Source organism: Borostomias antarcticus, assembly GCF_949987555.1.
Source record: "Borostomias antarcticus genome assembly, chromosome: 1".
NCBI classification, from domain to species: Eukaryota; Metazoa; Chordata; class Actinopteri; order Stomiiformes; family Stomiidae; genus Borostomias; species Borostomias antarcticus.
Genome location: NC_140234.1, coordinates 23,541,143 through 23,556,608, shown reverse-complemented (window position 1 = coordinate 23,556,608; position 15,466 = coordinate 23,541,143). Strand labels below are relative to the sequence as shown.

General features: G+C 46.5%; 2 protein-coding genes across 5 annotated transcripts; both read right to left on the bottom strand.

The window, feature by feature from the left end:
- Positions 1-870: 870 nt before the first annotated feature.
- Positions 871-5,292, bottom strand: LOC311319087 (schwannomin-interacting protein 1; the record flags this gene model as incomplete). Its single annotated transcript, XM_084450538.1, has 6 exons — positions 871-1,269; positions 1,632-1,749; positions 1,982-2,095; positions 3,800-3,887; positions 3,969-4,087; positions 5,086-5,292. 6 exons carry the CDS (start codon positions 5,290-5,292, stop codon positions 1,175-1,177), a joined length of 741 nt encoding a protein of 246 aa, XP_084306664.1. The 3' UTR covers positions 871-1,174.
- A 1,246-nt stretch (positions 5,293-6,538) lies between these two features.
- Positions 6,539-11,490, bottom strand: LOC311317211 (uncharacterized protein). 4 transcript variants are annotated; one of them, XM_084448257.1, is made up of 8 exons: positions 11,402-11,490; positions 10,623-10,829; positions 10,163-10,301; positions 9,900-10,042; positions 9,673-9,725; positions 8,969-9,093; positions 7,351-7,659; positions 6,539-7,126 (listed from the first exon to the last, which is right to left on the bottom strand). In XM_084448257.1, the coding sequence occupies exons 2-8, from the start codon at positions 10,826-10,828 to the stop codon at positions 6,800-6,802; spliced, it is 1,302 nt and encodes a 433-aa protein (XP_084304383.1). In that variant the 5' UTR covers position 10,829; positions 11,402-11,490; the 3' UTR covers positions 6,539-6,799. The 4 variants fall into 4 exon arrangements, with proteins under 4 accessions (XP_084304383.1, XP_084304382.1, XP_084304381.1 ...); XM_084448256.1 differs by lacking the exon at positions 11,402-11,490 and adding an exon at positions 11,184-11,212; XM_084448255.1 differs by lacking the exon at positions 11,402-11,490 and having other exon boundaries at positions 10,623-11,385.
- Positions 11,491-15,466: the final 3,976 nt, after the last annotated feature.

Below are 15,466 nucleotides of genomic sequence, written 5' to 3'. Positions count from 1 at the left end.
CCTCATACACGTGATTAAGCGTGAGTACAACGACGCCCACCGACTGCTGGGTAAGGCACAAGAGGTCGTAACCCAGATAGCAAGCGGATGTGTAATGATTCTGGGTCATATATGGGCCGGAACTAAGCCACAAGGGCCAGATCTGGCCTGTATATGGCCCAGATCCGCTTGCTATCTGGGAATGGAAGGAGTAGCAGCTTCTTGATTTCCTATAGTGGTGGCAGCTACGGCCGTGATCCACCTAAGCATTATAGGTGAGTAAACAACATGCCAACAACATCAATGTGTTTCTGCCTCACAAACTGTACAAACGGTGTACTGCAAGTGGACAATTCCCTTACACTGACAACTCTGAGTCATTCTCAGCCCTCAGACCCACTTCCCTTTAATTGACATTGACATTAAAGATTATCTGGCAGACTGACAGATCCCTTTAACCTGAATATGCAATCCCTTAGTCTATCTGTCTTTCACATGCTACACTGTTAGTGGATTGTTCCCTAATAGCTGTAAGTAAGGTCATTGCCAGGTAGACACAATAAAACTTGTGAAAAGGTAGCATCTCCTTATAGCTATGTAAATAATACAACCCAAATGCATGTTCGGGCATGATCATGGCGATGAAAGTGCTTACACTTCGTTATTGACATCTCCCAAGGTGAGTGGAGCTTTCTTCACACTGGGTGTTAAGGTGTCAGAGATATCATACACAGCTATTATAATAACATCACTGATGGCTTATAATAACGCTCCACTCTAATATGAATCGACTTTGTTAAGTGCATGGGTAAAAATGAACACAGGTCCCATAACAATTCTCGATGAAGATGATGCATATCAGCGCAGGTAAGAGTGAGAAACTATCCGTATCCTTCCTACTGTGGATTCCTGGATGTCACATCGGATCTCTCAATGTCACATCGGATATCAGTCCTGTTCGCTTTCATCAGATTTCATCTCCCTGTTCTCCTCAGAGTTCAAATCCCACCGGCAGGGTCTCTATCCGGTCTCCCGACGGTCTCTAACGGTCTCCCAAGTCACATGTCCTGCGGAGCGAGGGCGTGGCTTCCCCCTCCTCCGCCGGTTGGTCGCGGTCGCCTCCTCTCCTGGTCTCCCTATCCCGTCAGTCAGTGATGTCACGTCCTGGTGTGAGGTCACGTCCTGTCTGTGAGGGTTATGTCAGATCCTGTACATCCAGGAGCATGGCGTCCTGTTTGGTCCTCAGCTGGTCCCGGACTACCAGGTGACCCACCAGCTCCGAGCTCAGGTCTGCGAGGGTGCAGAGATGAGAGGCATACAGCGACATCTTAATATCAATAGGATGACATTGTGTTGCCTCTGTGTATGAAATGCGCTACACAAATAAAGTTTGATTTGACATTAACAGCAAGGTCAACCTGAAGTGGAGTCACTGGTATTAGCGAGGATGAGAGCAGTTACCATGAGTTGCATAGCGAGACGATAATATGTGTGTGTGTGTGTGTGTGGGACAGAGGGAGAGAGAAAGCGAAATAAAGAGTATGTGTGTGTGTGCGTGTGTGTGTGTGCGCGCTTGTGTGTATTTCAGCCGTCCTCGTCCTGTGATAGTGATGTCATAACTGTGATCTATTTCCTGTTGGCCGTCTGCTGACCCTGAACGTTCTGGTGGAGGGACGCCCTGAGGGACAGCAGCTGCTGGAGGGGACAGGTCAGCAGGTCACCGCGCTCCAGGCGCTTCCTCTGGATGACAGCGCTACTGCTGGTGAGATGCTGGCACACACACACACACACACACACACACACACAATCCATAGATTAACAGTGCAGAAATACTCCCTTCGTCTGGCAGCAATCTCTAGCTCCACGCTCTCCGCCTCCCTCTGTAAACTGCACGCTCTATTCTTACTCTCGCTCTGTCCCCCTCCTGCTCTCTGTCAGTATATTATTCTCCGCATTCCTCTTTAAATCCTTCTTTCCCTCTCCCCCCCGTCCTTCCACCTACCTCCTTCTCCTTCTGCTCGGCCCACAGCTTGTCTCTGAGCGCGCCCAGCGCTGCTCTCACCTCCTGCTTCAGGCCCGAGGGACGGTAGCCGTGGCTACCAGCTCCCGTGGAGACCTGGTAAACAGGAAACAAACAAGTTAACAGGAAACAAACAGGAAGCATGACGGAAGTTTAGCGGCACACAGGCATGTATGAGAATCAGAACTCCCATACGAAGACAGGAATTGTTGCAAGCTCCACTGGGGCGCAGTGCATTATGGGATTCGGAGCGATGTGTGAGTGTGTTTGTATGTATAGGGTCTGTAACCTGCCGCTCTTTAGCCTCACTCCAGTGGCTCCCTGGCTTTGACAAAAAATTATATGGAATTATTAATTATGTATAACTAAATAAAGGCATTACTATTAAATACATTTAGTTATCACAAAAATTAATGGGCATGTTGGCATTTGGCAGCAGGGAAGATAATCCAGAACAAATTGGTGCAGAAGAATTCACCAGAATGCAGGAAATGAAGTGTTTTACACTCAAAAGGACCACCAGGCCATCCCCTTATTGTGACCCCCCCCCCCCCGGGTGCATACCACCAGCGTGCGATTTCCCGGAGGGGATGGAGGGGATTTCCATGTCTCTGGTCTTGATTTTCCCTTCTCTGATCATTCATTTCCTCAAAATCGCCCACACATGGCACAATTCCTTTCAAATAGAATATGCTGAAAGCGCCGTCACGTATTCACCTACTTCTGAGAAAATCCCCGACTCGCGGCCGAATCCGACTGCACTTTGCGTGAATGCGTGTTCTCACTCAGTGCAGCTTATTTTCAGTTAGCCTAGGTGGATCTGCGCTCTTGACCAAACAAGTGTAGGCTATAGGCCTGCAGTTTCTACCACTCAGCAAAGACCAGAATACCACAAGAGGAGCAACTTGTTACAAAAAAGCGACCATATAGAGAGTATTTTAGATTAAGAACAGCAATACCTCAGAATGGCATAGTAGTGATAGCGAGTAATGTAGCCTGCCTATGCTATCCACGACTACAAGAGCACTTAGAATAGGCTACATATTAGTTTACATATAGCCTATGTACAGTATGATAGCCTATTATCCTCTCACATGTATTGTGGTTAGCCTGCATCTTTAGGTCTGGATGGCAGACTATACCCTAAAAAGCATAAGCCTAGGGTAGTTGAGGGTAGCGTATAGAGAGTTAGGAGCTCTTTAACTAGCTCCACTTTGCTCCACTCTGAGTCCTTTATTCACAGACACACAGTATACAGTAGCCTACCCACTTCTTATCCACCACTGATGTAAAAATGGTCAATTTCAGAATATTTTCTGTTATATTAGGCCTATAGTGACGGGTAGTTCCAACCTCGCAATCTGAAGGGAGTCAGAATCTGATACATGAATGATCAGTAGGAAGGGTCAATCAGTGGAAATCCAACTCAGATGAGGGAGAGGGAGGCACTAGAAAAGGCCATATTGTGTACTCTGGAGGAAGAGTAACGAAAAATAATAATAAAAGCCCCAAAATGTGTATGCACACAGCCAACACATACTTTTCATGAAATGTGTGTGCTGTTTATTTTGTCCTAAAAATATATTTTCAAATGTCCTCCCCCCCCTCTGTTTTTTTCACAAATCGCACCCTGCATACCACCAAGTCTGTGAAGAAATCTAGGGGAAACACTGCCTTCATTATAAGGCTCACAAATATGTTTTATGGCTCCAGTCAGATTTCGTTTGCTGCTGGGCCAAAAATGGTTCTTTAGATGTCAAAGGTCAACGACCCACGAATAAAACACAAAGTACGACTCACTTCTTTACCAGCCCCTGCTTCCTCTTCCTCTTCCTCACTTTCGCTGTTGTTGATGAAGCACAACTGCAGGTTCTTGTGGTTGTGGAACCTGTAAAACGGCGCAGGCCGAAGGAAAACAGAGCATGAGAGAACGGAATGAACACTCTGGAGCGCGACGTCGACCGCTTACCGAGAGGTGATGACCGCCGCCCGGCATCTCCACTGGTCCTGCTCGTCCTCCCAGATGTCTCTGCGTAGGCCGGCCTGCCAGTCCCCCGACACGCTCACCAGCTCCACCCCCCTCCCGCTCTGCAACACAGGAGTGGAGGAGTGGAGGGAGGGGTGAGGGGTGAGGGGGAGGGTGGAGGAGACGTGTGGTGGTGGTGGGTGTAGAGTGACAGTAAAGGGTGTCGTTACAGCTGTAATGACCCATAGGTCTGCAGTGGTCTTCCAGAGACGGGGGACGAGTTCGGCTGGGGTGCCGGGCGAGCTGCTCATCGCCGCAGAAACACAGCAGATCAAATCTAAATCACATCGTCTGTCTTGTACAAGACAGATACTGAGCTGGCTCAACAGGAGCAGTGCACCGTGTAAGGTTATCTATCTATCTATCTATCTATCTATCTATCTATCTATCTATCTATCTATCTATCTATCTGTCCATCTGTCTGTCGATCCATCCATCCATCTATCTATCTATCTATCTATCTATCTATCTATCTATCTATCTATCTATCTATCTATCTATCTATCTATCTATCTGTCTGTCTGTCTGTCTGTCTGTCTGTCTGTCTGTCGATCCATCCATCCATCCATCCATCCATCCATCTATCTATCTATCTATCTATCCATCTGTCCATCTGTCTGTCGATCCATCCATCCATCCATCCATCCATCCATCCATCTATCTATCTATCTATCCATCTGTCCATCTGTCTGTCGATCCATCCATCTATCTATCTATCTATCTATCTATCTATCTATCTATCTATCTATCTATCTATCTATCTATCTATCTATCTATCTATCTATCTATCTGAGTTTGATCATTTGGCTATACAGAAATCTAATCCATGCTAGGGAACGTGACTGAGGTGTTTGTGCTTGAGAAAAGTATGACTCTCTATATACACATAGCAGGGGTGTAATGTCATACGTGAGCGTGGCTGCATGTCAACAGTCTGTCTGAGGAGGCTCCTAAAGCCCCTCTCTCAGTGCGAGTGGAGGAGGGTAAACAAGGCGAGGACGCCACTTTAAACTATTGAGATGAACCCATCAGGCGCCCCTTCACAGTTGTGCCCCCTGACCTGTGCCCTTTCCCTCCTCTCCTGCTCTTGTTTCTCCAGCTCAGCAATCCGCAGGCTAAGGTCCTCCCAGTGCATGATGGGAAGGTCCTGGTCATCTTCAGAAGACTTGGTAGTCTGGTGAAGGTGCGTCACTCTCTCTTCTTCCTCCCCTGACTGGCCTGTGTCATCGCTCTCCTTCTCCTCCCCCGTCTTCTCCCCCCCCTCCATCCTTCACTCTGGGGAACATTGAAAATGTGGTTGTAGCCTATTTGATCGGAAAAAAATACGTTCATAACAGATGGGAATACAATTAGGTCTATACATGTTGAAATTAACAAGTGTGTTTGGGAAAGCAACACGTGAAGCCGGGAGACAACATAATTACCCTAATAGCCTAGGTTGTATCTATTTGTTCATGAGGTGAATTCCTAATGCCACGCATTACGCAGTTTGAAACTGAGATTGGATGTTATTTCAAGACAAGCTGCAAGACAACAGCGCTCGGATTTCTTGCGAAGCAGCCGCCCTCGCTGTGGAGTGCGAAGAAGATAGGAGTGGGAGGCTACACAGTAGCCTATATTCATATATCGACCATACACACAGATGACAATTTGTTGTTTACAAGTTAGATCTATAAGGGGGCGGGTAAGTTTAGGCTACTTACCTATTCCACACCATGCACAGCTCCCGACATTGCGTTTTCGCTTTCTGTCTGCTCTGTGGATACAGTCCTTGGTTCACACAGCCTACAAGCCTAGCCTACTTCTAATAGCCTAATTCACTATTAGCAGAGTACATAAAGTTTTGATTAAACTCTTCCGTTTAAGTTGAGCAAACACTCTGCCGTCTCTTGAAGGCTACCCCTTCCCTTTCCAGCCCCTCTCTTCCTCTGAGCGCGTTCCCACAGTCTTAAACCTTAACCTCTACCTTCGGGGCAATGAAAAGCAATGCGACCGCTTTTCCAAGTTATACGAGCGTCCAGTCGCTGGTTCCCCTGATCCCGTTTTGGCGCTGTCTCAGATTCTTTGCATGGCTGAAATTACATGCGATTACTTATTTAAGATTAAGAAAACAAGAGGGTGCGGTCTTACATATCCAACGAGAAACAATGTACAGGATGGCTACAGGAAAGGGTTAAGAATGTACTTTTAGGTGTCCAATTTCACAATTTTGGGAGATGACGACTCATGCGTTTGGGGCTCAGCCAGATGGGAGATTGAGTCAGAAGTTCCGTGACTCTGCAGTGATAGAAGCATTATTATTAAATGTTTACAAACGTTTTGCCTTCCTATCATGTATGTGCTGTGATTTATTATGACCGATTAATTTATTATTTCATTTTCAGTTATTTTTGCATTAACATGGCCTGAACACGATGCCGAGTAAGTGATACTAGGCTTCTTTTAAAAGTCATATGGCACAGTTACTACTGACTTTACACATACACAGGGATTCACAGGTGTTGGTACTTTTATTATGGAGTGTGTATTACAAAGATGCGTTCCAGCAATTTTTATTTTAACTTTTACAAGTTGTTTTTTTAAGTTGTGAGGATCAGCTACTTTTGTACACATTACATTATTTAATAAACTGTATACAACAATTCAGGCACATATTAGTATACTTTCTCATTTAAGGAGTAAACTAAAACGTTCTTTCCAACCCGTTCATACATTTAATTCTCCCCATGATCGCGTAAAAAGATAATAATATTAACAGCCCGCCCTCCTCCTCCTCATTCACTAGCCTGCAATTCCTGCTGTTCCCACTGGGTGTCGCTGACTAGCCGGTAGTTGTTTTTCTTGTAGTTCTGTGGGTCAATCTGTCTGTGCCTCGTCACCTCCTCATACAGGCTCTGAGTGACAGCAGGCAGAGGGGAGAAGCTCCCAGCGCGGGCCAGAGACCGGTAGTAGCCCCACTGGTCTTTGTCCATCTTCAGCATGTGTTTACGCTGCACCTCCAACTCTGCCTTCCTCTCCATCTCTCTCTCGGCCTCCTCCTCCATCTCCGCACGCGAGGGTAGGGACACGGAACCATCCAGAACTGACAGAGCGAACTGGGCCTGTGAGGAAGAGTGATAGAGAGATGGAGAGATAAGAGAAAAGGGGATTGATGGAATTCAAGGTGATACAGTGTGTTTGACACAGAAACAGGCTGTATAGAACATGGTAGTACAACACTGTCAATATGCAGAATATATATTGGCACCACGCTGCCTCTCTCCTCTCATGCTCATTCTCCACCGTTGTTGAGTATATTCAACTGCCGACGACCACCTCTACTGACCTGGCAGTGGAAATGGGGGAAGGGGCAGATGACTTTGCAGATGCCCATGATGAAGAGCGAGGGGAAGGCCGGGACCACCAGGAACTTGTAGAGCGGGGTCACCAGCTGCTGCTGGACGTCCAGACCCAGCGTGGCGGGCCGGAGGAAGGGGTAGCTGTAGTTGTAGCCGGTGCAGAACACTAGCACCTGGGCCGGGGACACGGACCCGTCCCGGAACTGCAAGGAGCCGTCCTCCAGGACCCTCTCCAGGGGAGGGGCCTGCTTGACCCCCAGGGAAGAGAAGGTGGGCTTACCGTGGCTGAGAATCACCTGGACAGAGGAGGAGGAGGACGGAGGTTTAGACTACTATCTGTTTTTGTGTTTGTGTGTTGTTTTTTAACTTCTTTTTTTTTTTTTTTACTTTTATTTAACCAGATAGCTCGTTGAGATTTAAAATCTCTTTTCCGAGAGAGACCAGGCCAGGGAAGCATAAAAGCATACATTTAGGTTACATACAGATAAACACGCACATATCAAACAGTTATGAGATACAGTGACAGTTTCCAATACTTTCATGTTCTAAGTACTTTAGGATTGGATCGAAGGCACCATACAGTACGAGGGTTAGTGGTTAGTACAGTACGATCAGTGGTAAGTCTTTCTGGAGGGTGTTCCAGCTAAAGGGCAGCATATTTCAATATTCATATTTTTCGCCCAGCTCTGTGCGAACACATGGAACAGTGAACTGCAGAACATCGTGTGCCCGCAGGCTATAATGGCGTTGGATTCTGATAAGATATGTGCACAAGTAATTAGGGACCATTCCAAGGAGAGTTTTATAGAAAAAGCTCCACCAATGGGCATGCCTGCGTACATACAGAGATGGCCAATCAGCTTTTGTATACAAGGTACAGTGCTGGGTAATAAGATGTTTACAACCAGTAACAAAACGCAAGGCCTGTTTCAATATCTGTGTGGTCTGTATGGCTCTATGTGCTACTAACCCTGTTCTGCTTTCCCTCTCACTAGTGCCTCTCTCTCTCCCTCCTATCTTCTAACCAGGTCCAGTGGATGCCCCACTGTCACCAGCAGACCTCCCGGAGTCCGATAGATACCCCCGTGTCTACTGTGGATGTCGTAGCATGTCCGTAGAATGTTCTCTCTCCTATGATGCTTTTAGCCTGTCTTACTCTGAAATGTAATTTAATGTAATGTATTGCTTTATAAATGTTCTTAGCCGGTAGACAAACATACTCCTGGAGCTTGCTCGATCGCCTTGTTGAGAGGGGTCAGGGAATAATTTTTACAGCTCACTTATCTGGCCCCCGGGTGATTACTGTTTTTTTGTTTCCCTCTGGAATATGTAGAGAGTGGGACGTATGCCCACCTCCCTTGTTCTCTGTAAAGCGCATTGTGTTGCCTCTGGGTATGAAATGTGCTATACAAATAAAGCTTTGATTGATTGATTGATTGAAGGCACAATGGTACACAGTATCAGTGACTGCAAACATTGCGCAGAAGGATAGGTGTGTGTGTATGTGTACTGTAAGTGTGTGTGTTCTGTACTGTAGGTGTTTGTGTGTGTGTGTGTGTGTGTGTGTGTGTGTGTGTGTGTGTGTGTGTGTGTGTGTGTTCCGACCTGGCAATTGGCTCTAGCCAGCTCTTGGGAGATGTCCACTCCAGAGTTCCCTGCCCCCAGGACCACCACGGTCTGACCTGAGAAAGGCTCTGGATACCGGTACGAGTGACTGTGTATCACTGTGCCTAGACAGAGAGAGAGAGAGTCAGTTACACACAGCCTCTGTTTGATAGACAGACGAGAGAGAGAGAGAGAGAGAGAGAGAGAGTGAGTCAGTTACACACAGCCTCTGTTTGATAGACAGACGAGAGAGAGAGAGAGAGAGAGAGAGAGTGAGTCAGTTACACACAGCCTCTGTTTGATAGACAGACAAGAGAGAGAGAGAGAGAGAGAGAGAGAGAGAGTCAGTTACACACAGCCTCTGTTTGATAGACAGACGAGAGAGAGAGAGAGAGAGAAAGAGAGAGAGAGTGAGTGGAATACATTCAAAGTCTATTTGGACATCATTAATATGCAGAATTCAGGCGCAAGACTAAACAGATTTTGTTGCTCTCACTGGCTAAACCGATGATTACATCTCCGTCCATTCTGCTAAAGTTCAACTCCTCCGAAACGAGAGAGGGATAGAGAGAAAAAGATTAGGGAGGTAGAGGGAAATAGTAGAGTTGAGGACGACAGGTACAGATACAGGCCCCCCCACACGGTCAGGAGAGACGACTCAAGAGGAACTTTAGTGGAGAAAAAGAAGTTTGTGTGGTCTATACCTTTAAAATACTCTAGGCCAGGGATTGAAGGAATGTGGGGGTCAGAGTAGTGCCTAAAGGGGAAAAGAGGGACATGGGTCAGCATATAAGGGTGGTCAAAGTTTGAATTGATACCTCAGGAAGTTCATGTAACAAGTAATGGCGGTGTATTGTAACAATATTGACACAGTGTTCATGGATATACAGTATGCTTTCAATATTCACACATATGCAGAATGCCTTCTCACCCGTTGCAGATGAAGACAGAATCAAACGTCTCAGTATTCCGTGACCCCGACTGATCGAGTGATGTCACTTCCCATGTCGTACTGGTCTTCTTCTCCTTCGTCTCCATGGTGACAGGAGTCACATCCTCCACCACTGTATCAAACTAGAGGGGAAGGAGGGGTGAAGGACAGGAAGGAGGGGATATAGCCTGGTGTTGAGCATCCTAGCTCAGGGCCATGACAGGCTCAGATAGGACAGAGCCCCAGAGTGGGCGTGTACCTACCTTGATGTGTGGCGTGATGCGATGGCTCACACAATAGCTATCCAGGTACCGCTGCACTTCCTGGTGTGGCAGGAAGGAAGGCAGCTTGGGGTCAAAGGGGAAGTCGGGGAACATCATTACCTCTTTAGGCAAGTTGGTCCTGAAGTGGGATATGGGTGTTTGACAGATGCAGGCGCAGCACAGCAGACTGAATCAGATCTGGCTAGCGAGGCCTAGTAATGGATTCAGAATGTCACATGACTTCCACTTCATTTATTGACCCCGAAAAGCTTCACTCCTTGCCACATCCCTATCTTCACAAGACATCACATTTTGTTAAGATGCGTGTCCAATGTTTCAGCCACAGATAGAGAGATAAAGAGAGAGAGAGAGAGAGAGAGAGAGAAAGAGAGAGAGACATATCTGAGAGATAGAGGTATCTGAGAGAAAGACACAGGCCTGAGAGAGAGAGAGGAAGTACCTGAGGTCTCTATACATGCTGCTGTGTATGGCCATCCCGTTGTCATAGTTGCCAACGCGTTCATCGTAGAACCAGGTTCCGCCGACCTGCTTCGTGAGCTCGTACACGACAGGCGGAGCGAAAACGTCAGGCCGGGACAGGATGTGGCGGGCGGCACAGAGACCAGCGGCCCCCGCCCCCACCACCGCCACGCGCAGACGCCACATTCTACAGGACGACATGACAGACAGACAGACAGAGAGACACAGGGATGACAAGGTCCAATTCTCTCTAAGCATGTTCCTGTTCTTTGGCTTCCTCGATCTGATTGGTCAAGGTCTTAGGGTGGAAACTATGGACATTGCATGGGACGACAATAGTGCAGAACAATAGTGCTGTGAGGCCAAAGTGAACAGATCTCTGTCCCAGTACTGAAACAGCCTGTCCTTTTAATGGATTGAGGGCAGTTAGATACTATACAGAACCTTGGACCTGAACACAGATGGAGAATGTTATGGAAGAAAGGGGAAGAAAAACGGATAGAAATAGAGGAAGGAACGACAGGAAAGTTAAAATACACACCTGGCTGTACTGCTTTCCTTGTGCATGCCTCACTTACCTTGCTGCCAGTTCTTTTGAGAAGCACTAGCAGTGTGACTAATGGATTACATATTTAGGCTAGCTGCTCGAAAACGTCACGTGACACGCCAAGTAACTTAGAAAAGATAAATTATTAGTCATGCAGCAGTTAGACAAAATCCATAGCCCACCCCGCAATAGGGACCGATCATTCAACTTACAAGCCACATGTACCCGAATCCGAATCGGCTACGTTATTCGGGAAAGGACAAATAATGCGATAGAAACATAATACTTTTTATACCAGAAGTTGCACGTAATTATTCGGGGAAACTATGTCTTCTTCTCCACCACGGTACATTCTTTCAGCAGTCTTACAGCTACATACAGCCATCTACTGGCGAGGGCATAGTTAACAGTGTATCTGTACCATAGGACATTGCTTTCGAACGGAAATGTTATAGTGCAGTCGCCCCCACCTGTTAAATCGGCGAGAATTATTTTGGTTACTGGTTTGGTTGCTGGTTTCACATCCTAGCTTCAGTCCTACCACTGCGGACGTTTTGCATGGCATTCTAACAGAGGATGATAGACTTCTAGTAAAAGTAAATTCTAGATAGTAAATCTAGAATTTGGAGCTGCGCACCAACTGATAATACTGACTAGTAGCCTACTGATATTGTAAGATCAAGCGATGACAAGAATTCCAATGTACCTGTAACACATGGCAAATTAAGTAATATTCTATTCTATATCATTCCCACCAAACTATTGTAGCCTCTCATTCCAACTAAACTAGTATTCCAGCTCATTCCCACTAAACGCTCATTCTTGAGGAGCATTGTGTGTGCTTATGTCTTATGAACTTGTCTCAAGTGGAATAGAAGAGCAAATTTCAGTTCTTCATCCAGTGTTTCAAATGACAGTTTAATTACTTATCTAAAGGGTCTCCAAGGGAATTGTATCTGGGTCAAAACTACGAAGTCAGATATAGACGCGTTCTGTCCGAGTGAAATTATTTTTCCCAGGTTCTTCTGTGGTGGTGGCGGTGCTTTGAAGCTTCAAAGTGTAACACTTTGTATTCTGTGTATTAACGCACCGGAATGTGAGACCACAGATGAGTGAATGTGATCACAGATGTCGGTGTATTAACATGCGGAAATCAGTGACCACCGGATCTGGTCACTGATGGTCACAGAATTCCGCATAACACCTGGTTGAATCAGGGCGACGCGAAACCTCCGGTTGAAAATACGTCGGTTGCTCTGCGAAGAGGGGCCAGCAGCTGATGACACAGTGGAAGTTTGAAGTGCTAACAGTAACTATAACAGTACTCCTATATGCTAACATGGATATCTTATCTTATCACTATAGCTTACAATTAGAATCAGAATCAGTTTTTATTATTAAAAAAAAATCTTTATTTAGTTTTTATAATTTGCCACCACCACCGCCTCCTCCTCCGAGCCATGGAAGAGGAGAGAGAGAGAAGAGGACATCTCTCTCTCTCTCCCTGACTCGCTCTCAGTGGTCCAGAGAGAGAGAGAGAGAGGAGAAGGAGATACCATCTTGACATCTCCTCCTCCCCCCCTCTCTGGCCAGAGAGACGGAGAGAGAGAGAGAGGAGGAGATATCAATCTGACATCTCCTCCTCCTCTCTCTCTCTCTCTGGCCCACGAGAGAGAGCCAGGGAGAGAGAGGGAGAGGGAGATGCCCCCCTCTCTCTCTCTCTGGCTGCTCTTCCTCTGTCGCTCTCTGGCTTTTATACTCCTCCTGGCCCACGTCACAAGGGCGCTCTGTGACGTCACGGTTCGCAAATGCTCTTTTGACAAAACCACCAACTTTTGTGTGCTTTTGTGTCTAAAATCACTGTAAATCACTTGATTGGCACTTTCAGACAGGTGTGATGAAGGTGCTATTGCAAATTAAACCATGGTCGGAACAACAAGACTGAGCTGGGGAGCCCACCCACGCTATAGCGGCATATCTCAATAAAGCCTTTATTATAAAGGCTTTGTTGCCATAAATTAGCTGGCTTATTCTAGCAGCCGATTCTAGCAGCCTAGCAGCGTTCCGTTCATAACAACGCAGGCGCCTTCACGAGTATCCTGGATTTGGCGTTAATATTATAATAATATTCTCTCGTTCAAAATAAAGCAACTGCCAAAAGTTAAAAAGTCTTTATTGAGATGTGCTGCTAGGGCGTAGGCTCCCCATAGACCTGGTCCAGGGCGATATCCTACAGATAACGCCGTTACTCTCAATGCAATTTACCTATGAATGCGCTTCCTCGGCCCGCTCGTCCGAGTCTACAAACAAAACCGTTTCGTTAATCACCAAAGTAAACACATCGTTGGAAAGATGAAAGCCTTTTCTCCGAGGTCGCTACAGTTTGTAGTCCCCCACCTTTCAAATAAAAGGAAAATTTGTACACTTAAATGGCTAATATCCACAGCGCATCGACTGTCTTCTTCTACCGGCGATTCGGCGCTCTCTGCTTTGATTAGCTTACTCACTGCTGCCGCCTATGTTGGGGATGATGCATTACATTACATTACATTATTTACATGTTTTATTTACATGTTTTAAAATTTTAACATTTGCCATAGTTAATAATTCAGCATAAATGTTCTCCCGCTAATCAGATACCTCAACGCGAGTCTCTCAACACCATTTAAGTAGTTTGGGCTGGTTACTGAGGGCTGGTCACTGAGGGCTGGTCACTGAGGGCTGGTTACTGGCTCAGCGCAGGGCTGGTCACTGAGGGCTGGTTACTGGCTCAGCGCAGGGCTGGTCACTGAGGGCTGGTCACTGAGGGCTGGTTACTGGCTCAGCGCAGGGCTGGTCACTGAGGGCTGGTTACTGGCTCAGCGCAGGGCTGGTTACTGAGGGCTGGTCACTGAGGGCTGGTCACTGAGGGCTGGTTACTGGCTCAGTGCAGGGCTGGTCACTGAGGGCTGGTTACTGGCTCAGCGCAGGGCTGGTTACTGAGGGCTGGTCACTGAGGGCTGGTTACTGAGGGCTGGTCACTGAGGGCTGGTTACTGAGGGCTGGTCACCAAACTACGACCAATGTGTCCCGTCGGCTTTACGTACTGTGCTAGTAGGGGTCTAGGGTGACACTGTCTGTCATGACAAAGTCATGTCATTATATATTATATCACAATAAAGTCATTTGTAGACGCTTTTATCCAGGGGGACTTACACATTATAATATTGTATATAATGTACATTGTATATTGTATATAATAGCCTACATGAAAAAAAGATTTTCTTTCCATACCATGTGAAAAGGATGTAGGGAAACCAGGCCAGGTCCAGCCTGGCTTATGTGCGTGGCTGGCTTGTTTCTATTCAGGACTGGTAGGACGGAAGCTAGTCATGCCACTGAAATAGCTGTGAATTGAAATGACATGAAATAATGTCTGATAAATTAAGATAGGTCTTGTCGCCTGGACACATCAATTCCAATGCTAATCCAGCACAATAAGAGCGGGATAGCCAGTTAGCTCATGAGCTCACAACAACTAGCAGCTTCCATAACATTAATGGTAGCGGTCAGTGACTAAATCAGTTACACTGATGATTCCTGTAACGTTAGCTGTTTTGCTGCATTGGTTCAATTTCTGTTTCTGGACTAAGGGATAAACCCAGATAACACAAGGCTAGCGGACCTACAGCGGGTCCCCGATGGACGAGTTGGCGGACCTCCGGCGGAATATAACACAAGGCTAGCGGACCTACAGCGGGTCCCCGATGGACAAGCTGGTGGACCTCCGGCAGAATCCGCTGGCAGGTTCCTGGCCATTTGCACATCGAATGGCAAGCGGACCTCTGGTGGATTATTAGCGTCAGGGACAGCGCTAGGGTCCGCTAGTAATCTGAAATGCTCCCGCTATTGCTCCATCACCATTCCACAGGTAGTTTCTTGTCTATATCATATCCGAGGCCCATTGGCCCTAGGCATATTGATTTCTATTGCTAAATTAGCTCACTCTGATTTTTGGGGGGTAACCCTTCCTTTCATAGTCCTCCAATTAGTAAACATTTACCTGGTAAATACATACAATGTATAGCCTAATATATAATGGGTAATTACTGAGACACCTATACTGTAGGTATAATTTCAAAACAGGAGTACAGTAGGACCCCACTCATCCGAACTTCAGAGATCCGAACCTCCCGGTTTACCGGACAGGCTTAAAAAACGTTTTTTTCCTTTTTTTTTAGCCTGCTATCTGGTTACTGGTGGGATTTTCATTACAGTACTGTATCCTACTGTGAATA

Coding starts and splice junctions, on each gene's coding strand:
- LOC311317211 (XM_084448255.1), bottom strand. CDS start 10,900: ATGCTTAGAGAGAATTGGACCTTGTCATCCCTGTGTCTCTCTGTCTGT. Junction 7,660..8,968: donor TGGCTAGAGCCAATTGCCAG/GTCGGAACACAC, acceptor TCCTCTGTCCAG/GTGATTCTCAGCCACGGTAA. Junction 7,127..7,350: donor TCCCCCATTTCCACTGCCAG/GTCAGTAGAGGT, acceptor TCTTCCTCACAG/GCCCAGTTCGCTCTGTCAGT.